General features: G+C 38.4%; 1 protein-coding gene across 3 annotated transcripts; it reads right to left on the bottom strand.

Annotated features, from left to right (window-relative positions):
* TM4SF18 (transmembrane 4 L six family member 18) lies at positions 1-27,260 on the bottom strand. Of its 3 annotated transcripts, none has more exons than XM_045503313.1 (6): positions 27,008-27,259; positions 26,712-26,905; positions 23,587-23,676; positions 6,987-7,129; positions 2,776-2,956; positions 1-247 (listed from the first exon to the last, which is right to left on the bottom strand). In XM_045503313.1, exons 2-6 carry the CDS (start codon positions 26,886-26,888, stop codon positions 236-238), a joined length of 603 nt encoding a protein of 200 aa, XP_045359269.1. In that variant the 5' UTR covers positions 26,889-26,905; positions 27,008-27,259; the 3' UTR covers positions 1-235. The 3 variants fall into 3 exon arrangements, with proteins under 3 accessions (XP_045359269.1, XP_045359268.1, XP_045359270.1); XM_045503312.1 differs by having other exon boundaries at positions 1-2,011; positions 27,008-27,254; XM_045503314.1 differs by lacking the exon at positions 23,587-23,676 and having other exon boundaries at positions 1-2,011; positions 27,008-27,260.
* Positions 27,261-27,811: the final 551 nt, after the last annotated feature.

Here is a 27,811-nt window from a genome sequence, read left to right as displayed (position 1 = left end):
ATGGCTGTGTTAATAATTTAATAATACATACACTGTACTGCATTTGGCTGCACCCCTGTTCTTAGACAATGTTTCCAGTTCTGTGGTGGAGTCGTTCAGCTGACGTCTGTCTACTCATGGTCCACTCAAGGTATGATGCTGTATTGAATCTGAATAAGACTGAGACAGTCTGAACGTGTCTGACAAACTGGTGGGGTTGACCTTCCAGAAGTCTGTTTACAAGAGGACTGAGGAGTCATTGGGAGACCTAAGAAAAGAGCGTGCTGGATATGACAAGTTTATGGGCTTGGTGGAGTAATCAGATACTCTCAGTATTTTGGCATCCTTTCTCATCCTTTAATTATTTTCCTGAAAGCAGTGACTGGGTTGCTTCATTCTTGGCTTCCTAGTTGAGATTCTCAAGCAAGAATGACCACCAATCTCATTTGGATAGTGTTTCACTCGTGGCTCAGTCAAAGCTAGTAGGGTAACAACAGGCTGCCCACGGCTTGGGTGCCCATCCCAATTCCTTCTGCTGGGTCCAGGGCATGGAGGTCATCTGATATACAATATGGCTTGCTTTCAGGATGCTTACTTACATCAGCAAAGGCTGTGGACAGGGTGGCTGCCCTCAAAGGAGGATGTAGGCAGAGCAGGCACCAAAGAGAGAAGCATTTTCCCCTTTGCCCCAGGCTACTGCCCAGCTTTGGCACAGAGCAAGTGTTGACAGAGTATTGTTGACAGTGTTCATGGAGGAGAGCAATGGGCAAGTGGCAGAAGTGTTATGGCCTGGTGGGCCTATGTTGGAGACAGGTGTTCAGCAGAGCAACGATGAAGGGCAGAAGGGCCTGACATGAATATTCAACACTGAGTGTCTACTATGCCCACTTTATGCTATGTCCTATGGATGATGGGAAATATAAAACATGGTTGCTGTTCTCCAAGAAGTCATGGTAAGTATAGGTAGAAAGTTTCTAAATGTTTTACTTAATTTTTTTTCTATAAATGCAAGTAGTGGTAACTGCCCATAATATAGGTATCAACTGATCAATGGTCACTTTCTTTAACCCACTGAGCATATCCTCAACTGATCATTTATTTCAAGGCTACCTCTTGTAGCCCACCACACTCATCATCAGGAATGAGAAAATTAGGCTAACAGCTCAGTAAGATTACATAGGCTTATATAAAACTTTTTTTGTCTTTTCTACCTCACTACTTTCCTTACTGAACATTAAGTACTACTTTATGATATATTATAGATACTCAAGGTAGGAAAACATGAAAAATGCAGTATCTTTAAACAGAAAAAAGCAAAAAATCTTAATAGTAAAAATATGAGTTTTAAAAATGTATTTTAATGATAAAACATAATAAAGAAAATTTGGAAAATATAGAAAAGTAGGAAGGGTCACCTATGATCCAAGTCAATGACAGCTGACATTTTTCTGAAAATCCTTCTAGATTTAGTTTTTATTGTAAATTTTGATTATTTGGTGTTTAGGTGGTTATACGTATACTATAAACATGAATTTGTAATCTGTTTTGTAAATTAACAGTATTCATAATCTCAACAATGTAATTTGTAATGATTGTGTGACATATTTTGTAATGACTTTATAATATTACAACTAATATACTACTCTTTATTTAATTCTTCCCCTAAAGTTAGACTGTTGGATATTTCTAATTTTCCAGAATATTAAATAATGTTGTATTATTTATATTTCCATAAAGTTTTATTTATTTCCATAGTATGGATTATTGGAAATGGATTTGTTTGACCAAAGGGTATAAACATTTCTGAAGATCCTGACACATATTGCTTAGAAAAATATTCTAAATGGAAAGGTAGCATAGTTGGCACATTCAGTGAGGAATGTAAATTTCATAAGCAGGCACAACAAACACCAAATGGAGAAAACATCATCACTGGAATATTGCCCTTAAGTCTATACAGTAGATATGAGAAAAACAGATGGCATATCTTGATAATGGAAAACATTCTTGTCCTTATTCAAATAATTCCAGGCTATGAAAAAAGAAAAATAAAGTGAGTAAAGTAGTAAATTTGGCTTGATTAATGATCCATAATCCAGGTAGCAACTTAAAATTATAGTTCATATTCAAAACATGATGAATTTGGAAAATATCTATTTGAAACTACCAGGAAGGGTGTACGTTATTTTTAAATAAGACGCAAGATTACTCACTCATGATTTCTGTTCACTTGGGACTTGCCGGGTAGTTTTAGCAGTTTCAACCAAACTAAATTAACATCAGTATTTTAGTAGATGAAGCAGAAGCAGTTTTGAAGGGATAAAAACAGATTTCTCTCCTTTAAAATCAATTGCTAATGATTCAGAATAAAGAATAGTTATTCTTTATTAATGTAGCAGCATTCAGAAGAGAAGTTATTTCAATGGGATAATGTTATGAGCCTTCAGTTATCTTATGAACAGGGAAATTCTCAATAAACAGTAAGACTTCTCTGTGCTTTGGGTTATTTCTACACAGAACACTGAAATGTTGCTCATGCAAAACACTTCTGCTGTTTTCACCACTAAACACTGGGTGCAGATTTTATAACTATTCCATTGATTCATTTCATATAGGCAAGCCAAGAGACACATTGGAATATAAAAAAAAATGAAATATTAAAGTTTGAGGAAAGATGAGGGCAGTAGGAAGGGAAAGAAAATGATGGGAGTCTAAAAACCATTTAACAAGAGTCACTGAATCTTGGACAGTGGGGGTAAAATGGAAGACGTACAGGTGCCACTAATGATCTATTACCTGGATGATGACTGAATAGTTTCCACACAGTATCTTGGATAACTGAGTGACTACTCTGATGAGGCAAACAATCACCTGAAGCCCACTGAGTGCTATGAGAATGGAAAATAAAATGATATTCCACTCCACTACATGTGCAGGTTCCAGGCACTGAATCCAGATGCTTGAATCTGTAAGGAAACTGACAGAGAGGAGGGATATGGTCAGCAAGATTGGTCCAAGCAAGAAGGCCACAGATGTTTGGTCTGTTTGGGAAATTAATATATATGATTGAAATACATAATATTATTAAATGTGAATTAATACATTTAAAAAATCATTCATATATACATATATATATATATATATATATATATATATAATATATAGTATGCATAGCATTGGGCTATGCTTATTTAAACATGATGCCTGCCTCAGAGACCATTTTAGTTCAGTTAGAAGGCAAGCACATATGGATAAGTTTACTAGTAACAAAAGGCAGCATGTGTCAATACCAAGAAAGTTGAAGATTGTTCATTTCCCTAAAAGTCCAGAAGTTAGCCTGGGCTGTCAGAGACAAAGCTGAGCTTGTGCTAGATACAAAAATCACACATGTGGCAAAATAGCAAAGGTAAATGCTGCTAGAAATTCCTAGACTCTGTCCCAAAGACCTTTCAAACTGGTTTTCAAACTTGAGCATAGATCAGGATTATCTGGAGGGCTTCTGAAAATGCAGGTTACAGAGATACACCCCAGAATTTCTGATTCGGAAGGTCTGGATGGGGCTTAAGATTTTTCATTTCTTTTTCTTTTTTCTTTTTTCTTTTTTTAATTGGTTTTTATTTATTTTGAGAGAGTGTGCACGTGTGAAAGGCAGCGAGTGGGGGAGGGGCAATGAGAAGTAGAGAGTTCCACACTGTCCCAGCAGAGCCCAACAAAGCATTTGATCTCACAAACCATGAAATCATGCCCTGAGCTGAAATCAAGAGTCAGACACCTAACTGACTGAGCCATCCAGGCGCCCCAAGATTTTTTAAGTTCCCAGTGATACTACTGTTCCTGGTTTGGAGTCCACAGGGTGACTTTAGAACATTGCTACTTGACTGCTGCTGAGATTTAGATTCTGAGGTGGGAATGCAAAAGATTGAAAGGTTCAGTTAGTTCAGTTTTGCACTAGATTGTGAGAATTAAACCACTATGAAGATAATCTTAAAACCATGCTGAATCTACCCTGCTGACTTATGCTCACTTCCAGATATGCTATGGCTATCAGCACTTGTCCTAAGGGTGACACTGTTCAACTGAATCAAAGTGGAAAACTGGCCTCCTCAGAAAATTCCCCAAACAAAAATAATCGAACCTATTTATATGGCAGAGTTGTTTATAAATGTCTTGTCAACAGCAATATGCTTTTCCTTAAGACAGCAACTAAGGCAACCTGGGTACTGGACAAGTGGCCTTGAGCATTAGCATCTGTGGTAGAAAGAGATGAATTCTGCATTTTGAGGAACACTACCACCATGACTTCTCTCTTCTCTTAGTTTTTCCTTCTCCCCCCTCCATTTCTCTTCTATTTCTTTCGTTCTCTGTTTCCTCTCTTTATTTCCTACTCTCTATGCTCCAGGACACTCAGAAGCACTCTGAGAATTTCCTGATATTGCTAATGGCCCTTAGGTCTCAAGTAGCAAAGAGTATTCAATATGGAACTCCTGAATCTGTAGGATCTTGAGCAAGAGACTTTACATCTCTGACCTCTAGAGGCTTATTTGGACAATGGGCTTAATATATCTAACCCTAGGGTTATTATGAATATTTGTTGAAAAGTGTGTAAAAATGCTTTGGAGCCTGCAAAGCATGGTACAGATATAATTTTCTGTTACTATTACCCTAGACCCATTTCATACACCCTCATACTCTTAACTCAGTCTCAGCCACTAGGGAAGCTAATCCCTTCAAGATCCTTACTCTAGACTGTTCCCAGTATATGCTATGCACAGATCACCCAACACTTTTAAGCAAGGCGATTTGCAGGGCTTTGATTTTTCTCCCGGACTACGGTGCTATTTATTCTTTGTGTAAACCACAGGCTCGTAAGTGCATTAGCAGGGTCTGGAAGGAATAGAGACACTTTTTCTGATAGTCCTTTCCTCCACAACCTCCATATACGACTCTATCACAACTTTTACTTTATTATATTGTAATTTTATCTTATCTGTATCTATATCTATTCCCTCACTAAACTGTGTACTCTGAGAGCCTCATTGTGATTTATGCACCCCTGAATAGCCAGGTCTAAGACCTAAAGCAGTGCCTGGTACATGGCAAAGATCAACAAATACCTGTTGAATGAAACTGATTCAGGATCCTTACCAGTCACCATATCAGTGGCTGTATCTACTGCCCCCCACCCCACCCCACCTGGGCAGGTGGAGGACCTCATGTGGCATAAAAGATTACACAGGGTAATGATGTTAGTAATAAAAGCTGGCATGTCTTAAGCATTTATGAAATCTAATTTGTGCTTTCCTTCCATTTAATTGTGAGTTCTATGAGATAGAAATGATCATGATCTCCCATTTACAGAGGCTTAGGGATATTTGTTTAAGTCATAGATTTTGTAAGTAGCATATAGAAGACTTGAACCCAGATGTATAAGCATTGAAGACCCTCTGCTACAAAAAAGCTCCCATCTTAGCGTTCTATTCGGTAAGGTCTGTCTGAGCTCCTAGAGGGAAGTAAACCTATGTAATTTATCTTTGACTCTCTAGCACCTAATTCAAGACCTGAACATAGTAGGTGCTCAATAAATATTTGTTGCATAAATGTGCAAATCAATAACTGATTTGTAGAATTTCAACATTAACACTTTTTTCACCCAGAATTTGCCAAGCCTTGGAAATTTCTTTAGGAGACCAGAGACTTAACTTCCCTTCGTGGCTGCCGATGTTTTACCTCCAAATATTTGTATATAGTTGGGATTGGATGAATATGACTATCAAGGGCAACTTTAAAGAGTAATGGAGAGGCATGTGAGAAGTCTGAGGTTCTTGCTTTGAAGGGGAAGTCTTCATTGGTTTGGATGTGGAGGAAAGTTCAGGGGATGATGGCACAAAAAATGATTTTTTGTACCCAGTGGGACTTTCTACATTAGGTCCCCTTTCCTAAGCCCCTTGTGTCCCACAAGAGTGCTCAGAGTTATTTTCTAGTTCCCCTGACCTGAAAGAGAGCTCTGCTCAAGCACGTGGCACTGGAAGAATGAATGAAGGCAACTATGGGCACAGAAGTAGCTTTGCAATGCAGGCCTAGGTGAGCATGTAAGCATTCAAATGAATGTGGGCCTTGAACAATAGACCCAGTCACATGGTGTTGAGAAGAAACTGTAACTTCCCTACGGAGTGATACTGACACTCCCTCAATTTATACCATTAGAATTCTGAGCACAAGACGAGACAGGGAGAGATTCAATGAACCTCTCCTATATCTCCGACTGGGCCCTGCTTCCTCTAGAGCTATTTCTACAGGTGCTGGCAGGTCAATAAACCAGGTGCTGGTAGGCTCAATGTCAGTGTGAGGTGTTCTTCGATCTAGGATTGGGTTCCTCAACACCTGACTGAACCACCAGCCCTCTAAGTAAGGCTACTGCCCTAGATTCTTCTTCAATACATGCTAGATAATCTCCTGGCTCCTCCATAAACTCCTGCACCTGGTCATGTCCCTGGATCTCATTCTGCACTTTGCTGCTCACCCTGCCCAGTTCTATCTCTGTGTTGTCCTTGATGGCATAGCATGGGTAACACCATCCATGGGTACTGTGATTCTTTCCCAGCCAAGCCCCTTCCCATCTGTAACGGACCACACATCCAAATTGGCCACAAAACAAGACTGAGTTGCTAGAACCACTCAAGTCCCAGGCTCCAGCAGTTGCCAGACCACAATAACCACAAAGCTTTGTTCTGAAGTACAGGAAAAACACACCTTTCATTTGGATATCTCCACATCGGCCTCAAAATAGTGAATGCATAGGACATTAAAAGACTGGCAAAAAAAAAACCCTCCATCTAACCAGAGATCTGTGAAGGAAGAAATTGGTCTGTGTGTTATTAAACTAATAGGAAAATTCTGCACTAACGTACCCACATGGAACCCCAAAGTTATCATGGAAAGGGAGCAGGAGCATGAAGCCAGGTGTTTCTGGTTTTCTGAGCCTCTTGATTTGGAGAATTATTCCTTACCGTCCAGCAGTGCCTTCAAAGGCGTACTCCCAGCCATCGAGAGTGCGGCAGTATGGACCCTGAACAAGGCCCAGAGCAGATATGACCAGGCAGTATCCAGAGAAAGCAATTCCAAGGGAAGAAAAAATCATTGACAGCAGTGTCTAAATTAAACATAGAAGAAGACGGTTAATGCTATAGGATGAGACAAGGAGATATTGTGGATAAATGATCAGACAGGTACCTTCCCCTCTCATCCATGCCTACTGCAGACTGTGTAATACCAAATGCCCACATAAAAATGGAAACACTTAATTCAAAAGCACCTAATGTTTCAAATAAGTTTTTAAAATGACTTTTTGCTCGGCATTCCACAGAGGAAACTAGTTAATTTAGTAAATTTGTTCCTTTCTTATGGAATTTCGATATCAAAATAATGATCATACATTAATGCAGTGAAGGTGTGTGATCAATCAACCTACATTTCTTTATTGAAGACGTTATTTTCTAGGTAGGGTGGGTTCTCTAAGAATCAAGCTATGACCATTGCTTTTCTCATGTGAGGATGATATGTGAATATCTTCACTTATATAAATATGAGGGGGAAACAGCAGGTGTCAGCCTAGGTGACCATATTTATGTTCAGGTGAGGATGGTCTTGATGAGGAGGAGAACGTTTTCATTCAAGTAGAGAGAATGAGCAGTATTCATAGGCGGATGGGTACAAGCAGAGTTGTAAGCGCAAGTAGACTGGTCTGACCTAAGGGAGGGCTCCTATCAAGCATCAGAGGGGAGAAGTTTATGAAGACCAGATTGACATGGGGTGCTAATGCTGGGGAAATGAGGTTATTGGACATGACTCAGCCCTTGAGTTGCTTACAAAATGAGCGCAACTTGTTATATCCAGTGGCATTTCATTAATTTTTTTTAATCTACCAAAAGGCTGAATGCATAGTCAATATACCTCTGTATACTCTTTATCTAGACTCACCTTCTGTGAATATTTTACCATTTTTGCTTGCTCTCCCTTTTTCTGTATGTATATGCACATATACATGCACATATATTTATTTATTTACACATTTTTGTTGCTTTACCCCTTGAAAATAGGTTGTGGATATTGTGATATCTCACACCTAAACACATCAGTACATATCTCCCCAAAATAAAGATATTCTACTATTCTGCAACTGTTTTTTACTTTTTTGTACAGGACCCAATGAAAATTTACACACAGGGTTACATCTCTTTAGTTTCCTTTAATCTACACTAGTCTTGCTGCCTTTTAGTTTTTTAGAATATTAAACTGTTTTTGAAGAATACCAGCAAGTTGCCTTACAGAATGTCCCACAACCTGGGGTTTTCTGATTGCTTCCTCACAACCAAACTTAGGTTCAACATTTTGTCAAGAACACCTAATGGATGTGCATACATTATGGGCCTCTCACTACAATTGGTGATGCTTTTGATCTGTTGGTTAAGGTGATGTTTTTCAGATCTATAAACATATGCCACCTTGCAACTAGTAATTTGTGCGGTAATACTTTGAGACTGTGTCATATGCTATTCCCTAAGGACATTTCAACTAATGGATTTACCATCCACTGATGATCCTCATATCCACTGATTACCAGTTATCACAGTGATTGATTGCAGGGTGCTGCTTCTCTAATTCTATCGTTTCTTCTGCATTTTTAACCTCCTATTATTGTGGACTCATGGATTTTCTAATTCAATGTGTTTAATTCATAACTGTTATTATTCTTTTAGATGCTCATTTGGTCCAAGTATGGCAGTGGGAACATCTTATTAAGTCAATTCCTGTACCCTTTGAGATACCCCTATCATTCCTTGAGCACCTCCTTGCTTCCTGAAACAAAATGTACCAAGTTCATTTTGAATTGATAAAGACCCAGAATAGCTCTTTTTCCAACAAGCCATGTACTTGGTTTTTGAGCAAGGAAGTGACGTGAGCAAATACATAATTTTGAAAGATGGCTCTGGCAGCGACAGCATGCTAGCTGGAAGTGACAGAGCCCAAGATAAGGATTCCATGTGGAGACAACTTTAAATTGAGGTGACAAAGAGATGAGCTAAAGAAAACACACTGGGATGGAAATAGGTAGCTGGAGATGGACTGAAAAAAAAAATTCCAGAGTTTGGAACTTGAACAAAAAGGACAGAAATAGGGATGCCAAGAAGGGTAGTTTGGTTTGGGAGACAATTTAATCTAGTTTTAGAAATGTTGCTTTCAAGTGAGAGTAGAACAGCCAAGCTAGTTAACAATAAACTCAAAAACTGAAACCAGGAAAACTGAGCAAAACAACCCTGTGATTTTTTTGGAACAAAAGTAATCTCAAATCATATATATTTCAAGTAAGTTAGCATTATTTTACCAATTAATAACATTAATACATGCTCATTATGGAAAATCAGAAAAATATAAGAAAACATAAGAAAAGAACAATTCTGCTTTTTACCTATTTGGTATTATTTCACTGATGTCTTCACATATGATTAAAATATCTTTCAAATTATATTTTTCATATTGACTTTAATAGAATGTTGCCCCATCATGGGATGTGATAAACACACTTACCCTTTTTTTTAACAGTAGATTACTGTTTGTTACACTTTATAAAGAAAATTTACCTATTCACTGATGCAGTCTTCCAAAAAGGAAGAAGGATGTTTTGAAAAGATTGAGCTCCTTGTTTACCAAATGTGCTCTTAAGACATTCACTGGAAAGATCAGTGAAGAATTTTTTCATTTGGGGAAACTGGCAACCATAGAATAATACGTATGTGTGTGTACATATATAAGTTACAGTCTAATGAGTGCATACCATTACACAACCCAGATAAGCCTCAAAATAAATCCAGAATTAGAATCTCTCTGAGTTACAGTTTCAGCTTCTATAAAATGTAAATGATATAGATGATTATAGTAACTCCGTAACAGGACTGTTTCAAAATTAAAGGACAGAGTGGATATAAAAATTATTTGAAAAGTGTAAATATAATTAAAATATTATCTATTATTCCAAGTACCTTGATTTAACTGATAGTTGCTTCCAGGGATAACAACCTACAGCATTTTGGTAGAAAATGAGGCTCCACAGAAGAATGAAGAGCAAGCAATAAGTTAATAGGGCTCAGATCACCCCCAAAACATGGCACCTTAGCATAGTGAATACCTTAAACTGAAGGAGTTCAAGAAAATGGCGGAAGCAGGATGGTCACTCTGACCGCTCCCAACCTCTTTGCCCTTCTTCGCTGAAACAGGTCATAAAACTGCCATGTTTTATTACCCTCTCTGTACCAGGAGGACAGAAGACATTCTTATCAGCAGAGACAGGGAATTTGGGGCCAAGAAACCTGTAGAAACAAACCTTGATAAACTAAACCTTATCTTCCTAGTTACTTCTTCACCACTTACTACCCCTAGCCCAAACCCCTCACTCTTGCCAATTCTTTAAAAAAATTTTTTTTAAACATTTATTTATTTTTGAGAGACAGAGAACGAGCAGGGGAGGAAGAGAGAGAGGGAGACACAGAATCTGAAGCAGGCTCCAGGCTCTGAGCTATCAGCACAGAGTCCGACACGGGGCTCAAACCCACAAACCGTGAGATCATGACCTGAGCCGAAGTCAGTTGCCCAACCGACTGAGCCACCCAGGTGCCCCTACCAATTCTTCACAAATTCATTGCTGTTTCTTTATGTAAAAGGCATAGAAACTTGCTACTCTGACTTCTTCAGGTCTTCATTCTCTTGTGAAGGCTCCCATGTACACGTAAAATCTTAATAAAATGTGTATGCCTTTCTCTGGTTAATCTGTCAGTTTTAATTTTCAGACTGAGCCGGGAACCGTAAGAGAGCTGAGTAAAACTTTTCTCCCCCACAGTTTCTGGCACCCAACACAGGGCACACTGGCCAGGGACACCTTGCTCAATTCAGGAGCTACAGTTAGAGATCCTGGATCTCTGACAAAATCCACAGAATTCTTGCCATGTCAGTTGTTTGGATCTCTGCCTGTGGGGGACTGGTCGAGCAAAGGTGGTAGGAGTCTTTTCCTTTTCAGACTCAGATTGGCAGGAGAAAAACATAGTCAGAATTGGTTCTTTGGATTGTAACTCTGGTTAAAATCTGGTTTCAAGTCATCCATTAGTTATTGATCCTTTCCCTCCTAGGAACAGCTATCACTTTCCTGTTTGTCTCTTATTTGAGTTCTGAGAACTTGGCTTGGCTTTCTGCCTGTCAGGCAGGCAAGTGTCAGTTCTTGGAAATGACGAACTGTCAGATCGGGCCCCCAAGAATATGCCATACAGAAATTGGGTTGCACCCCCCTTGTGGCTAGCATTCTACCAACTGTCCACCAGCTCTCAGGAGGAGGTGTCTATGTCTTTGCTATTGCTACCTTTGGGAGTCGTTCTGGATCTTGCGAGGACTGTATCTTTTGCATCCTCTTTGGGGACATCTTTTATATTCATGGTTAAGTATTGGTTTTGGTTTTGAGTCACTTGATAGACTTACTTTTGGTTTTGAGTTACGTGATGGACTTACTTTTGGTTTAAATATTTGAAACAATTTTTTTAAGGGGCTCTATGGTCAGAAGTTGGCCAAACTGAAAATTCATATTCAGATCCTGATAGACACTTAAAATCAAGGCTGTCTCTCCTAAGCTGAAATGGGGCCCTCAGAGGGAAAGAAAGGATGCTGAAGGCTTTGTGAAATAATTTTGAAAATATTAGAAAGATACACCACTGTAAATCTAGAACACAGAAATTTTTTTACTTCCATCTTAGTTGAAATTCGTCTTCCTGATATAAAGAAGCAAATTGAAGATAATGTAGTTGGATGGGTGGGCCAGTCCCTTGATAACATTCAGGCTGTGACCCAATTCCTTCAGTAATTAAAAACCAACTCTCCTTGCCCTACAAATCTAGTCTTTATGGAACTAGAAGCTAAAAGCAATTCAAAGTTCCACCTATCTATCCTTACCAATTCCCAAACCTATTCATCTCGAAATGTCCATAGATGTTGTAAAAGATCAGGACATTGGAAACAGAATTGCCCCAAGCTTCAGTAAAAGAGGAAAAAATCTAAATAGTAATTATTCTAGATCTCTTAATAATTGACAAATATGCCCCCAAACTCCTTCTGAAAGGGAATCTATATTCTCTATCCCTGGGAGCTATAACTCTTACCATGTCTTTGAAATGTAAACATCCCAGGAGATAATTAAAACACTGCTCACAATTGCCTGGGACTGAAGGGGTGGGGGAGGGAGGGCCTGGAGGTAGGGGAGGAGTTTAAAAAAAAAACTGCTATAGAAATTCCTTCACCCCAAATCTAGTCCGCAGACTTCATAAAATGATTTGTCAAGGGCAGATAAAAATCTTAACAGTCTTCTCCACAAATGTTAGTAAAAAGCTACAGCTAACTGAGCTGGTAGCCATGATTTCTTCTACCAGAAACACAATATGGACTCTTTTATAAACTAGTGAGTTTTGTATCAAAACAAAGGCTGTACAATCTCTGTGTCTGTCTATATGTTTCTTTATGTCTATATGTGTATGTTACAGATGTGTGATATTTTCCTACCTTCACATGATATTACCAAAACAATTTATAAAATCTCTCAAAAGGGTTCTATTCTAATTGGAGTAGAGATAAATGAGTTCTCATATAAATTAAGTATTCTTAAAACCCTCAGAAACACAGAGACTAATCTAAAAAAAATTTAAGTTCACAAGATCTGGGATAATCCTTGGTAAATAAAGCTAGTTTAAAAATTGTTGGGGACAAAACCTAACAAGCATATCTTTAGAGTTGTCATCATTAAACATAACACAGTCATACAATTTTTTTCTATCTAGGATTACTAGTCAAAGAAACTTATGTTATCTCTACTGTGTGTTTAAGAATATAGAACCATAAATTCAACCTAAAACAAAAGCCTACAGTAAAAATAAATTGCTGAATGTATGTCAAGCACAGCAGTTGAGAGAAAGAGAGAAAATGCATGTTCAACTTTTTAGGTGTTTCATTTCTATGGTGTTTGAAGCTTGCCTAATATATATATAATTCACAAAATTTGTCAACCAGAAAATAACTTAAAATGATAGGTAACTTTGTCTATTGTGTCAGGAAATCTTCATGAGTAATCTAAGTGACCTAAGTGTTCAGAGCAAGTTAAATACATATGTGATAAAAGTTTAATACTGAATTTTTCAATAATGATTAGGTTTTATAAAATACATCGGTTTTAAATTAGCTTCCAAAATCTTTTTGCTAACTTAAAACCTTAAAGTTACACTAAGTCAAGTTAAATGATGGTAATTCATTGAATAGGTACATCACTTGCAAACAAAATAAGTTACTGAAACATTGCTTACTGAACATAAGTTTACCTACTTTTCTCTTTCTATTAGGGAGGAACTAAAGATATTTGGGTCTGTTGGTAAATGTCTTGTGCCACACTGAAAAATCACACTATGAGGAAACATATGCTTTAGATATTATAAAATAGCAGAGGAGGAGCCAAGATGGGGGAACAGCATGGAAGTTTTTTTTTGCATCTTGCATCCATGAAATACAGACAGATCAATACTAAACCACCCTGCACATCTAGAAAACTGATTTGAGCTTTAACACAACAATCTGCACAACCCAAACCATAGAACTCAGCAGGTACGCTGCATGGAGAGGTGAACTGGGGGAGATAGAAGCCGTGGAGGGCAGGGAGCTGTTTTTGCTTCCAGAGGGAGGGGGAGAGAGTATGGGAAAAGCATCGTCCATGAAAAGCAGCAGGAGAAAAAGTGGAAACAGCCACAGGGACTGAACTAAAAAGGGAGAAAGGAGAAAGGAGAGGGTTTAAATTCCACTAAGACTCGATAAACAAGGGGAGCAGAGAGTTTGAAACTCCGCAGTGGATACCAGGTGGTGCTCTGGTGGGAAGGATGAATCCCCAGGAGGAGAGAGCAAGGTCCTCAGGCCACAGAAAAGAGGCGGTTCCCCTGCTAGGAGGACATATGGTGGAGGCTGTGTGCCCTCCCCCGTGGCCTCACAGGCAAAAGGGTCCAGAGACCCTGGAGAGCAACTACATTTGCTGGTGCTGGAACAAGGTCGTTAACACTAAAGCCTGGTGCCAGCCGTGTGTTGAGATTTTCCATAATCCCTGAAACTCTGCTGCTACACGGTTGCGTGAACATTTTCTAGGGTGGGCTGGCACCCAGCTGCAGTCTCTGGGCATTGGCAGAAGCATGGTCCATGAACGTTCCTGGGTGGGGTCGGCACCTGGCCATTGCTCCATGAATGCTCCCCCAGAAGGTCTGAGCAGGTCAAAGCCACAGTCCCTCAGAAGTGAGGTGTCGGGAGACACAGCTGCATCTGAGATAAAATTCAGGAGGGAGGTGCCTCCTGGCAACCTGACCGCGCTTGGTTACGGACAGTGTAAAAGCGGGGAGTGAATGGAAGCCAGAGACAAAGGACAGGTGCGCGATTGCTGATCGAGGAGAACAGACTTCTCCCCAAAGGCTGGGTAGCTGGGTGATGCCATTTTCACCTCTCCCGCGCATGGGCATATACACTTACAAGCGCCACGACAACAATCCACCCCAGTAAGCTAAGCAGCGCCATCTAGTGGAGGATGGAGCCATTATACTAAGCCCCACACAACTGGGCAAACCTCTCTCTTCAGGAACACAAATCTCTCTGCCTGCTTAGTTCATGGACTATAAATTGCTTCATAGTTTGACTTCTAGGGGAAAACAATGCAATTTCAATTGCATTTCAGTATGTTCACTGGTCCATCTATTCGTTTTTTTTTTTCTCTTTTTCATTTGTTTTCTTTTTCTTGAATACAGAAAGAGAAAAAAAAATTTTTATTTTTAATTTCATTAAAAATATTTTTCTTTAGGGGCACCTGGGTGGCGCAGTCGGTTAAGCGTCCGACTTCAGCCAGGTCACGATCTCGCGGTCCGTGAGTTCGAGCCCCGCGTCGGGCTCTGGGCTGATGGCTCAGAGCCTGGAGCCTGTTTCCGATTCTGTGTTTCCCTCTCTCTCTGCCCCTCCCCCGTTCATGCTCTGTCTCTCTCTGTCCCAAAAATAAAATAAAAAACGTTGAAAAAAAAATTAAAAAAATATATTTTTCTTTATTTTTTTTCACTGTATTCTTTACTTTTTTGTGAATTTTTCAAATTCTATTTTACTTCCATCATTTCATTTTCTTTCAGTGTATTCATTTTTTTCAAATTTTCAAACGTTTTCCTCCCCCCACCCCCTTTTTTCTCTAATCGATAAAACTCCTTTTTTTTTTTTTTTTTAATTTTTTTTTTCAACGTTTTATTTATTTTTGGGACAGAGAGAGAGACAGAGCATGAACGGGGGAGGGGCAGAGAGAGAGGGAGACACAGAATTGGAAACAGGCTCCAGGCTCTGAGCCATCAGCCCAGAGCCTGACGCGGGGCTCGAACTCACGGACCGCGAGATCGTGACCTGGCTGAAGTCGGACGCTTAACCGACTGCGCCACCCAGGCGCCCCTAAAACTCCTTTTAAAAACCAGACCAAAACACACCTAAGATCTAACATTGTTTATTTGATTCTTTTCTGTGTGTGTGGGGGAGGTGTTTTTAATTTTTAATTTTATTTTTTTACCTTATTAATTCCTTTTCTCCCTTCAAAATGATGAAATGAAGGAATTCATCCCAAAAGAAAGAGCAGGAAGAAACGGCAGCCAGGCACTTAACCAACACAGATACAAGCAAGATGTCTGAACCAGAATTTAGAATCACAACAATAAGAATACTAGCTGGGGTCAAAAACAGATTAAAATCCCTGTCTACAGTGACAAAAGAAGTAAAATCTAGTCAGGATGAAATAAAAAAAATGCTATAAGCGAGCTGTAATCTCGAATGGATGCCACAGCAGCAGGATGCATGAGGCAGAACAGTGAAACAGTGATATAGAGGACAAACTTATGGAGAACAATGAAGTGGAAAAAAGAGGGAGACTAAGGCAAAAGAGCACGATTTGACAATTAGAGAAATCAGTGACTCATTAGAAAGGAACATCATCAGAATCACAGGGGTAACAGAAGATGAAGAGAAAAAGGGGTAGAAAGGTTATGTGAGCAAATCATAGCAGAAAACTTTCCTAACCTGGGGAAAGACAGACATCAAAATCCAGGAAGCACAGAGGACTCCCATAAGATTCAACAAAAAAGATCATCAGCAAGGCATATCATAGTCAAATTTACAAAAGACTCAGGCAAGGAAAGAATCATGAAAGCAGCAAAGGGAAAAAAGTCCTTAATCTACAAGGGAAGACAGATCAGGTTTGCAGCAGACCTATCCACAGAAACTTGGCAAGCCAGAAAGGAGGGGCAGGATATATTCAATGTGCTGAATCGGAAAAATATTCAGCCAAGAATTCTTTCTCTAGCAAGGATGTAATTCCAAAGAGAAGGAGAGATTAAAAGTTTCCCAGACAAATGAAAATTAAAGGAGTTCATGGCCACTAAACCAGCCCTGAAAGAAAATTTAAGGGTGAATCTCTGAGGGGAGAGAAGACAGAAAAGAAAGAAAGAAAGAAAGAAAGAAAGAAAGAAAGAAAGAAAGAAAAGAAAAGAAAAGAAAAGAAAAGAAAAGAAAAGAAAGGATAGGAAAAGAAAAAAAGACCAAAGCAACAAAGACTAGAAAGGACCAGAGAACACCACCAGAAACTCCAACTCTACAAGCATCATAATGGCAATAAATTCATATCTTTCAGTACTCACTCTAAACATCAATGGACTAAATGCTCCAGTTAAAAGACATAGGGTAACAGAATGCAAAAGAAAACAAGATCCATTTATATGCTGTTTACAAGAGAGCCACTTTAGACCTAATGACACCTTCAGATTGAAAGTAAGGGGATGGAGAACCATCTATCGTGCTAATGGTCGACAAAAGAAAGCCGGAGTACCATACTTATATCAGACAATCTAGACTTTAAAATAAACAGTGTAACAAAAGATGAAGAAGGATATTATATCATAGTTAAGGGGTCTAGCCACCAAGAAAACCTAAAAATTGTAAATATTTATGCTCCAAATGTGGCACACCCAAATATATACATCAATTAATCACAAACATGAAGAAACTCATTGATAATAATACCATAATAGTAGGGGACTTCAACACCCCACTTATAGCAATGGGCAGATCATCTAAACAGGAAATCAACAAGGAAACAATGGCTTTGAATGACACATTGGACCAGATGGACTGAACAGAAATATTCAGAACATTTCATCCTAAAGCAGTGGAATATACATTTTTCTCCAGTGCACATGGAACATTCTCCGGAATAGATCACATACTGGACACAAATCATCCCTCAACAAATGCAAAAAGAACGAGATTGTACCATGCATATTTTCAGACCACGATGCTGTGAAACTTGAAATCAACTACAAGAAAAAGTTTGGAAAGATAACAAATACTTGGAGACTAAAGAACATCCTACTAAAGAAAGAATGGGCTTGGGGCGCCTGGGTGGCGCAGTCGGTTAAGCGTCCGACTTCAGCCAGGACACGATCTCGCGGTCCGTGAGTTCGAGCCCCGCGTCGGGCTCTGGGCTGATGGCTCGGAGCCTAGAGCCTGTTTCCAATTCTGTGTCTCCCTCTCTCTCTGCCCCTCCCCCGTTCATGCTCTGTCTCTCTCTGTCCCAAAAATAAACGTTGAAAAAAAAAATAAAAAAAAAAAAGAAAGAATGGGCTAAACAAGAAATTAAAGAGGAAATTGAAAAGTACATGGAAACCAATGAAAATGATAACACCACATCCCAAAACCTATGCGACACAAAAAAGGCAGTCATAAGAGGGAAGTATATAGCAATCCAGGTCTTCCTAAAGAAGGAAGAAAGGTCTCACATACACAACGTAACCTTACACCTTAAAGAGATGAGAAAAGAACAGCATATAAAACCCAAAACCAGCAGAAGTCAGGAAATAATAAAGATTACAGCAGAAACCAATGCTATCAAAACAAAAACAAACAAACAAACAAACAAACAAACCCAGAACAGATCAATGAAACCAGGAGCTTGTTCTTTGAAAGAATTAACAAAACTGATAAACCACTAGCCAGTTTGATCAAAAAGAGAAAAGAAAGGACCCAAATAAATAAAAACAAGAATGAAAGAGGAGAGATCACAACCAACACAGCAGAAATAAAAATAATAATAAAAGAATACTATGAGCAGTTATATGCCAATAAGTAGGCAATCTGGAAGAAATGGACAAATTCCTAGAAACATATACACTACCAAAACTGAAACAGGAAGAAATAGAAAATTTGGCCAGACCCATAACCAGTAAAGAAATCGATTAGTAATCAAAAATCTCCCATAAAACAAGAGTCCAGGGCCAGATGGCTTTCCAGGGGAATTCTACTAAATATTTAAGGATGAGTTAACACCTATTCTCTTGAAGCTGTTCCAAAAATAGAAATGGAAGGAAAATTTCCAAACTCTTTCTATGAAGCCAGCATTACCTTGATTCCAAAACCAGACACAGACCCCACTAAAAAGGAGAACTATAGATCAATTTCCCTGATGAACATGGATGCAAAAATCCTCAACAAGATATTAGCCAACTGGCTCCAACAATACATTAAAAAAATCCCACAACCAAGTGGAATTTATACCTGGGATGCAGGGCTGGTTCAATATCTGCAAAACAATCAATGTGATTCATCACATCAATAAAAGAAAGGACAAGAAACACATGATCCTCTCAAAAGATGCAGAGAAAGCATTTAACAAAATACAGCATCCTTTCTTGATAAAAAACTTTTAAGAAAGAAGGGGTAGAAGGATCATACCTCAAGATCATAAAAGCCATACATGAAAGACCCAATGCTAATATCATCCTCAATAGGGAAAAACTGAGCGCTTTCCCCCTAAGGTCAGGAGCAACACAGGGATGTCCACTCTCACCATTGTTATTCAACACAATATTGGAAGTCTTAGCCTCAGCAATCAGACAACACAAAGAAATAAAAGGCATCTAAATCGGCCAGGAGGAGGTCAAACTTTCACCCTTCCAAGATGACATGATACTCTAATATAGAAAATCCAAAAAATGCCACCAAAAAACTACTAGACCTGATCCTTGAATTCAGCAAAGTTTTAAGGATATAAAATCAATGTACAGAAATTGGTTGCGTTCCTATGCACCAATAATGAAGCAACAGAAAGAGAAATCAAGGAATCAATCCCATTTACAGTTGCACAAAAGACCATAAAATACCTAGGAATAAATCTAACCAAAGAGGTGGAAAATCTATACACTGAAACACTATAGAAAGCTTATGAAAGAAATTGAAGAAGACACAAAAAAATGGAAAAAGATTCCATGCTTCTGAATAGGAAGAACAAATATTGTTAAAATGTCAATACTACCCAAAGCAATCTACATATTCAATGCAATCCCTATCAAAATAACACCAGCATTCTTCACAGAGCTAGAACAAATAATCCTAAAATTTGTATGGAACCAGAAAAGACCCAAATAGCCAAAGCAATCTTGAAAAAGAAAACCAAAGCAGGAGGCATCACAGTCCCTTACTTCAAGATGTATTACAAAGCTGTAATCATCAAGACAGTATGGTACGGGCACAAAAACAGACACTCAGATCAATGGAACAGAATAGAGAACCCAGAAATGGACCCACAAACGTATGGCCAACTAATCTTTGACAAAGCAGGAAAGAATATCCAATGGAATAAATACAGTCTCTTCAGCAAGTAGGACTGGGAAAACTGGACAGTGACATGCAGAAGAATGAACCTGGACCACTTTCTTACACCATACACAAAAGTAAACTCAAAATTGGCGAAAGACCTAAATGTAAGACAGGAAGCCATCAGAACCCTCAAGGAGAAAGCAGGCAAAAACCTCTTTTTGGCTGTAGGAACTTCTTACTCAACACATCTCCAGAGGCAAGGGAAACAAAAGCAAAAGTGAACTATTGGGACCTCATCAAAATAAAAACCTGCACAGCGAAGGAAACAATCAGCATAACTAGAAAGCAACCGACGGAATGAGAGAAGATATTTGCAAACAACATATCAGATAAAGGGTTAGTATCTGAAATCTATAAAGAACTTCTTGAACTCAACACCCAAAAATCAAATAATCCAGTGAGGAAATGGGCAAAAGACATAAGTAGACACTTCTCCAAAGAAGACATCCAGATGGCCAACTGACACATGTAAAAATGGTCCACATCATTCATCATCAGGGAAATATAAATCAACACCACAATGAGATACCACCTCACACCTATCAGAATGGCTAACATTAACAACCCAGGCAACCACAGATGTTGGCAAGGATGCGGAGAAAGAGGATTTCTTTTGCCCTGCTGGTGGGAATGCAAATTGGTCCAGTCGCTCTGGAAAATAGTATGGAGGTTCCTCAAAAAATTAAAAATAGACCAACCCTATGACCCAGCAATTGCACTACTAGGTATTTATCCAAAGGATACAGGTGTGATGTTTTGAAGGGACACATGCACCCCCATGTTTATAGCAACACTATCAACAATAGCCAAAGTATGGAAAGAGCCCAAATGTCCATCGAACGGATGAATGGATGAAGAAGAGGTAGTATATATACACAATGGAGTATTTCTTGGCAATCAAAAAGAATACAATCTTGCCATTTACAACTATGTTGTTGGAACTAGGGGGTATTATGCTAAGTGAAATCAGTCAGAGAAAGACAAGTATCATATGACTTCACTTATACAAGGACTTTAAGATACAAAACAGATGAACATAAGGGAAAGGAAGCAAAAATAATATAAAGACAGGGAGGGGGACAAAACAGAAGAGACTCTTAAATATGGAGAACAAACAGAGGGTTACTGGAGGGGTTGTGGGAGGGGGAAGGGTTTAAACGGGTAAGGGGCATTAAGGAATCTACCCTGAAATCTTTATTGCACTATATGCTAACTAACTTCGATATAAATTTTAAAAAATTAATTAAATTAAAAAAAATAATGCTAATCAAATCACGACCACAAGTTTATGACAGCCATTTGCCAAAGATAGAATAAAATAAAAATCAAAGCATATGTTTTATTAATGGCAAACAATTAAAAAAGGAAACAATTAAAAATTTAAAAATTAAAAATTAGGGGCGCCTGGGTGGCGCAGTCAGTTAAGCGTCCGACTTCAGCCAGGTCACGATCTCGCCGTCCGTGAGTTCGAGCCCCGCGTCGGGCTCTGGGCTGATGGCTCAGAGCCTGGAGCCTGTTTCCGATTCTGTGTCTCCCTCTCTCTCTGCCCCTCCCCCGTTCATGCTCTGTCTCTCTCTGTCCCAGAAATAAATAAACGTTGAAAAAAAATTTTTTTAAAAAAATTAAAAATTAAAAAAAATTAAAAAATTAAAAATTAAAAAATTAAAAATTAAAAAATTAAAAAAAGGAATTATGAAATAGCATATTCATGAATTTGCCAATCAACTGAATGTTGATATACAACACTTCACAATTGCTTACTTCCTGGTTTTCCCTTGCAATTAAGGTTTCTAAGAGTTAAGAATTCTAGTGAATATATGTAATTAAAACCACGAAAAAAACAAAACTACTATAAGTAATAGTATACAACTCTGTATCCAAAAAAGGAAGGATGTGTTTTATTTTGTTTTTAAAAAAAGGCATGTGTTTTGGTTAATAAATAAAGAGTAATGGAGGTATGTTTTTGTTAAGGAGGAAGGAAACTTGAGGAAAACTTTTTCTCCACTGTAAAGTGAATCAATTTCCATCACAGAACTTTAGCAGTTGCAAACTGGTGCAAACTCACATTTAGCCTGCAAGATGTGCTTTATTTAATTTAAATGACAATTAATTACCAACATAACTGAGAAGTTTTACATAAAACTCTGTATTTCTACTTTCTATTGACAACGGAGAAACGTTGCCCAGTGTTGTCGTGATAACTTTGGCTGGACTTCAGTAGCAGCTTCCTCTCTTCCTTAAACAGAAATCTTGCTCTAATGGCTACCAGGCTAACTTCTTTCTTTTCCATCAGGTATTGACTCCCGGGGGCATATAAACTGGGACCCTATTTGAGAGCCTACCTTGAAAGAGCTAAGCAGAGAATCCAGGGAATGCTTCCTCCCTTCCCCCTGCTCTTCCCTTTGAGATGCCAGTCATCTCATTCAATTTCATTTTAAGACCTTGTCCAGACTCCACACTGTTTATAGCATCCATTTGTGCCAGAAATGCTAAAAGTGAGTCAAGGCAAAATGGACACATTTATTTTTATTACAAACTTAATGGCACATGGTTTGTTTTCTAGAGATTCCCTGAGTATCATAGGTTAATGTTTACCTGAATCTACTGCTTCACCTAAGCCATTTTGCAAGCGTTTCCATAAGCATAATACCAGCAGCTACAGGGGGATGCCGAGTCAGTTGGTTAAGAAAACACATACACACAGTGCATATGTGCATGCACGTGCACAGAGTGCATTTCAAGTTTTCAATTCTTCTTCACCAGGAGCACAGTTCTAAATTTAGCAGCTACTTTAGTCATCCAAAGGCATCTGTCAAAGAAAGCCGGCCATGCCATCTTGACTGCACATTAAAATCTGATTGCACCTCGGACCAACTAGGTCAGGGTGTCTGGAGGTGGGATTCCAACTCCAAGCCCTCAGATGATTGCAATGTTCAGCCAAGGTGGGCAACTGCCATTGCAAGATATGCCTGCCAGGCCTCTAGTAAAGTTCTTTTTAGTTAATACATCACATGTTCCCTTTGAGCCACAGATAACTCATAGAAAGTATGGATAACAATCATCTAATTCACTGGATAAGTATTAAAAAGTGCTTGCAAATAAGTGTAATAAAGTGCTGTGCAAATAAGATTCAAAGCTAACCTTGAGGAAGAGAAGAACAATGACGGAAATGTAGGAGCCTAGCACCTGCCTGTTGAACACAGGCTTAGAAAATTTGGTTGTATTATTCTCTCTTGATTTTATTTCAATTATTTTTAAAGACCGAGTTCAAAAAACATACATCACATATACCTAACACGTGGATAAATCTAATCATTATGCTGAAAGAAGCCAGATACAAGAGACAGATACTGCATGATTCTATTTACATTGAGTGCAAGCTAATTATGATATAAAGCAGATCAAAGGTGAGTCTCTTGGGGCTGATGCGAAGTGTTCTGTGTCTTGATGGTGATGGTGGTTTCATGAGTGTATTTGGCTGTCAAAACTCATAGTAATGTACAATTTTAATGGATGCTATTTATTTTATGCAAATTTGTCCTCAATGAAGTAGAAAAGGGAAAAAAAATAAACTCACAGAAACCCAGTTAGGAAAAGGTAGTATTATTTTCTAATTTTGTGTATCTTTAAATCCTGAACTTCTGGAAGAACATCAGCAGGGCAAAGGTGGAGGAAAGACTGTAAACAAAATGAAAGATAATTTTTTTGAGGAAACTCTTGGGCTCTGAATTGAAAGGAGCATGGAGAGGGTATAATAGTGTCAATATTTCCATGTGTCTGAGTGAGCCAGGGCTCCCTCAACCATCCTCAAAGTACTATTGCTCTTACCATGTATTTTTTGCTGCAGTTTTCACTCTGGCAACATTTACAGTTATTATCATTCTCCAGTACAAGAAGAACTGCTGCTACTATAAGCATCTGTAGTAGGAAAGAGAGGAGATATCAGAAATGGAATACTAGTCATAATCAGAGCACAGTGATTTAGAGTAGGGACTCTGGGGCCAAGGGGACCCAGGTTCGAATCCCAGGTCTGCCATTTTCTAGCGGTGCAAATTTGAGAGTCCTTCCCTATAAAATGGTTTTGGAGACTCACTTCTTTGGGTTGTTATGAGGTAATGTATGTAAAATTTTGAACATAGTGCTTGATTTATAGTAAGTGATTGATAAATGATAGCTATTATTATCCTGATTATCAGTCATCAAAAGTTAATGATTAAGCAGTAAATGGTATGGACATAGGAATACCACCCTGGGCAGCAAACCCACATTTCTCGCTGACTCGGTTGTGGAGGTCAAAGGAAAATCATTCACCAGACTTTGCTGTTTGCCAGACTCTCTCCATTTACTGCCCTCTGGGAATGCAGGTAAGAAGCATAGTTAATCTGAAACTACAGGTCTTGGGATGCCTGGGTGATCTGTTAAGCGTCAGACTTCTGCTCAGGTCATGATCTAATTCACAGTTTGTAAGTTCAAGCCCCACATTGGGCTCTGTGCTGACAGCTCAGAGCCTGGAGCCTGCTTTGGATTCTGTCTCCCTCTCTGTTTCTGCCCCTCCCCCTGCTCATGCTCTCTGTCTCTCCCTCCCTCTCTCTCTCTCTCTCTCTCAAAAATAAACAAACATGAAAAAAATTAAAAAAAAAGAAAATAAATTGAAACTACATGTCTTAGTTCAAAGTAAAGTCGGTTTAATTTCCCTAAGCATTCAAACCATCTAAGGTTCAAATTTTCAAGTGTGCTTTGTCTTTATCAAGCCAACAGGCTGGGAGAGTTCAATGTATTCTACTTCCCTTTCTTGGTATCTTAGGCAAAGGGCTCAAGTTCTGGAAAGAACATAGATTTCTTTATTGTTACAGTTCCTGATTTGGGCAGGTATGGACCATGAATTGCTTCTGGAAAATTCTCTACCTATCCTTCACTCTCAATGTTCAGGACTGAATTTTGAAGCTGAGTTCATCGTTATTTTACTATGTGTACTCAACATTTCCAGTTTCCAAATTCCTTCAGCTTTCATTTGTCTGTTTATTTATTTATCTATATTCCTCTTCTTTCTCCAAAAAGGATTCAATGCAGGAAGAATAATGTTTTTCAAGAATTCCTTGACCATGGAAAATAGAGAACAAGTTCTTTTTCCAAGTTTTAAATTTTATACGGAATATAAACAAAAGAGTCCTATATTCTCCTCCTTTCAACACCATTAGGTATCACAGATTTTAGTAGATTCTGGTTTAATCTTAGTGATGCCATACAACTGGTCCATTTACTACAATTACATATCGAGGGAAACAATGGTGAGAGAAGGCACTGTTCATCAGGTATAGTAACAGGCTTCATTCCAATATTATTAGAAATCATTACACCTGGACCCAGGAACCCTGTGTCAAAAGAGAAACACAGGCATTGCCTGTGTTGAAAGAGAAACTCCTTTCTTTTTTTCATTGTAAAAAACTGAATAACTAAATAACTGAAACACAGGGCTCAAGCATACTAAAGGAAAATTACCCCAAATCCCACCACCCTCACATGTCTTTTATGTATTTACTCCCAGTGTTTTACCACGTGTATATATTTTACTTAGATGCAATCGTAATTTATTCACATTTTCTGTATCTTTTTTTGCCTAACACCAAATAATATGTACTTTCCATGTTATTACATCTTCGCAATTATAATTTTCATCACCATATGAAGTGAATGCACCACAGTTTACTTGGCCAATTCTATGCTAGGGTGCTCCTACTAATTATTTGCTGCCAGAAATATCTGTGCATCAATTTCCTTATTATGGATTATTTCCTCAGAATGAATTTTCAGACATTTTCGTGGATCTTAATATAGCATATCAAGATATTCTCCAAATGGCTTGCATCTATTTATAGTCTGATCACCAAAAACTCACTATGTACCTATCACATAGCAACTTTAATAGCATTGGGTGTTAATACTTTAAAGTTGACTACCTTGCTATTCAAAATAGTAACCAAACGAACACTGCCTTTCATCATAGCTATCCAAATACCATAATAAACACCCACAAAGATGTAGAGATAAATTATAATGCATTTCTTTTTATGTTATTGGAAGTATGATAAGCTTACAGTGCACAATGTGCTGTTTTTAGATATGACATGGTCAGGAAAAGTGTTTTTTCCTCTAAGTTGCCAACATGATTTACTGTCAGTTTTTTTTTAAAGAGTACAAAGTCATCAGGAAAACACTCATGGATGCTTACTGTAAATAACTCAATTTAGTTTTCAAAAACATGCTCCATTACTAGGGGCAAAATATAAGATTATTTAATGATAATGTGGCCCATCATCGAGTATTTATAATCACAATATTCACTGACTCCCTACTACATATCAGCCTCCATCCTGGGCCCTTCATTCATGAGATTTTATTGAATCCCCACAATTACCCTAAAAAGTAAATGCCATTACTCCCATTTTCCAAATAGGATACTGAGGCTCAAAGACATTGAGTAACTTGCTCAAGATCTCATGACACAAATAGCAGAACTTATATCTGAATGCAAATTTGTCTGAATCTCCAAATCTCTATTTCCACACGGTCTTCATACCTCTCCAATCTAGAGAAATTGTGAGGGCAGATAGAAACTATTCTGGAAAAGAGCAATGCCACTGGAAATTAAATAGCTTAAACCTACACACAGGGTTCATGAGGACATAATATTTCTAAAGCCAGCGTCCCACAAACTTTCATTAGGACTAATTTCCTACATTGCATGAGTGACATAAATGGGCAGCTTACCGAAAACAAAGCTGCCCTCCCAAGTCCTCACGGACTACCAGTCTCTACCCTCACCCATCTTCCAAATCCCAAACCCAGAATTAGTAGAATGATTTTTCCATTATTCATCATTTCTGCTAGGAACAAGACAATTCTTAGTAAAAACATCCCCCTTTGCAATCCCAAGTCTCCAAAGTCACACTTACCATGACACCTGAGAAACAGATTCCTTCAAAATACCACACGTAGTTGGTGAGTTTATTGCTGGATGCATAGGAAGTTTGCCCATTTGGGAAATACAGTAATATATTCACAATTATACTCCAAAGTGCAAGCGGAATCAGCAGACCACTTAGGCAGCCTCCACATTTCCGAGACCCCATTTTACCCTGCTCAGAACCTGCAGGAGATTTCAAGAGTGTAGAATTACATAAAACCTAATTTTCTTCCTACCTGTCCTTTTTTTTTTTTTTTTTTTTTTTTCCTCTTTGAGATTACCTACCACTTTCTGGGTCAGAGCCCTTTACTTCATATTCATGAGAAGCCCAGGACTCAGCCAGAACTGCCGCTCACAGTCTCTTGGTGTGAAATAGTGGTTTACTGTTTGGAGAACAATAGACAATGATCAACGGCTGAAGAGCTGAGCTGGTCTTCATCCTGTGCCAAAGGAATGCGGTGTTTTTACTGCATTTTAAAATAAGTCATTTTCCTCCGGATTAGAAAACTGAAGACTTAACCCTGAGCATAATTTTAAGAAGGAAGTTGGGGTTGTGGGGGTTGGAACTGAATCTGGCAAATTCCATCCAACAGTGAACAAGAGAGTTTATATCATAGCATAGTATGTGGTGTGCTTGCTCAAATATCCTGACTTTATATACCAGCCTTTTATTCAATGTTCTTTATTTTGTGCTCACTATCACCAAATTTTGTTCAAACTGTAGGGGCCACAAAAAGAACAAAGAAAGAGACAGGCTGGTGAGTGAGAAAAACAAGATAACACTGTTGGTGAGTTTACTGTTGTAATACCAGTAAGGCTTTCCTTCTAAGAGTTCATACCTGTTATTACTATCCTCTGAAAAATAATAACAGAATTAAATTCATGTCTCTCTTACTGTTTAGGAAAATGGGAAAAAGAATTTGGGTAATTTGATCAAGACTTTATGAGCAATAAGTTTGAAACAAGGATTTAAGAATTCTCCATTCCAAATGATTGTCTTAAATTGAAAGAGTCACAGATCTCCTCCAATTTGGATGGCATGAGGAAAGGATTAAGGGAAGGAATTCTGACACTAATATGTTAAAAATG

Source organism: Leopardus geoffroyi, chromosome C2 (genome assembly GCF_018350155.1).
Source record: "Leopardus geoffroyi isolate Oge1 chromosome C2, O.geoffroyi_Oge1_pat1.0, whole genome shotgun sequence".
NCBI classification, from domain to species: Eukaryota; Metazoa; Chordata; class Mammalia; order Carnivora; family Felidae; genus Leopardus; species Leopardus geoffroyi.
The sequence above is the reverse complement of the archived record's forward strand: the minus strand, read 5'-3'. Positions and strand labels throughout refer to the sequence as shown.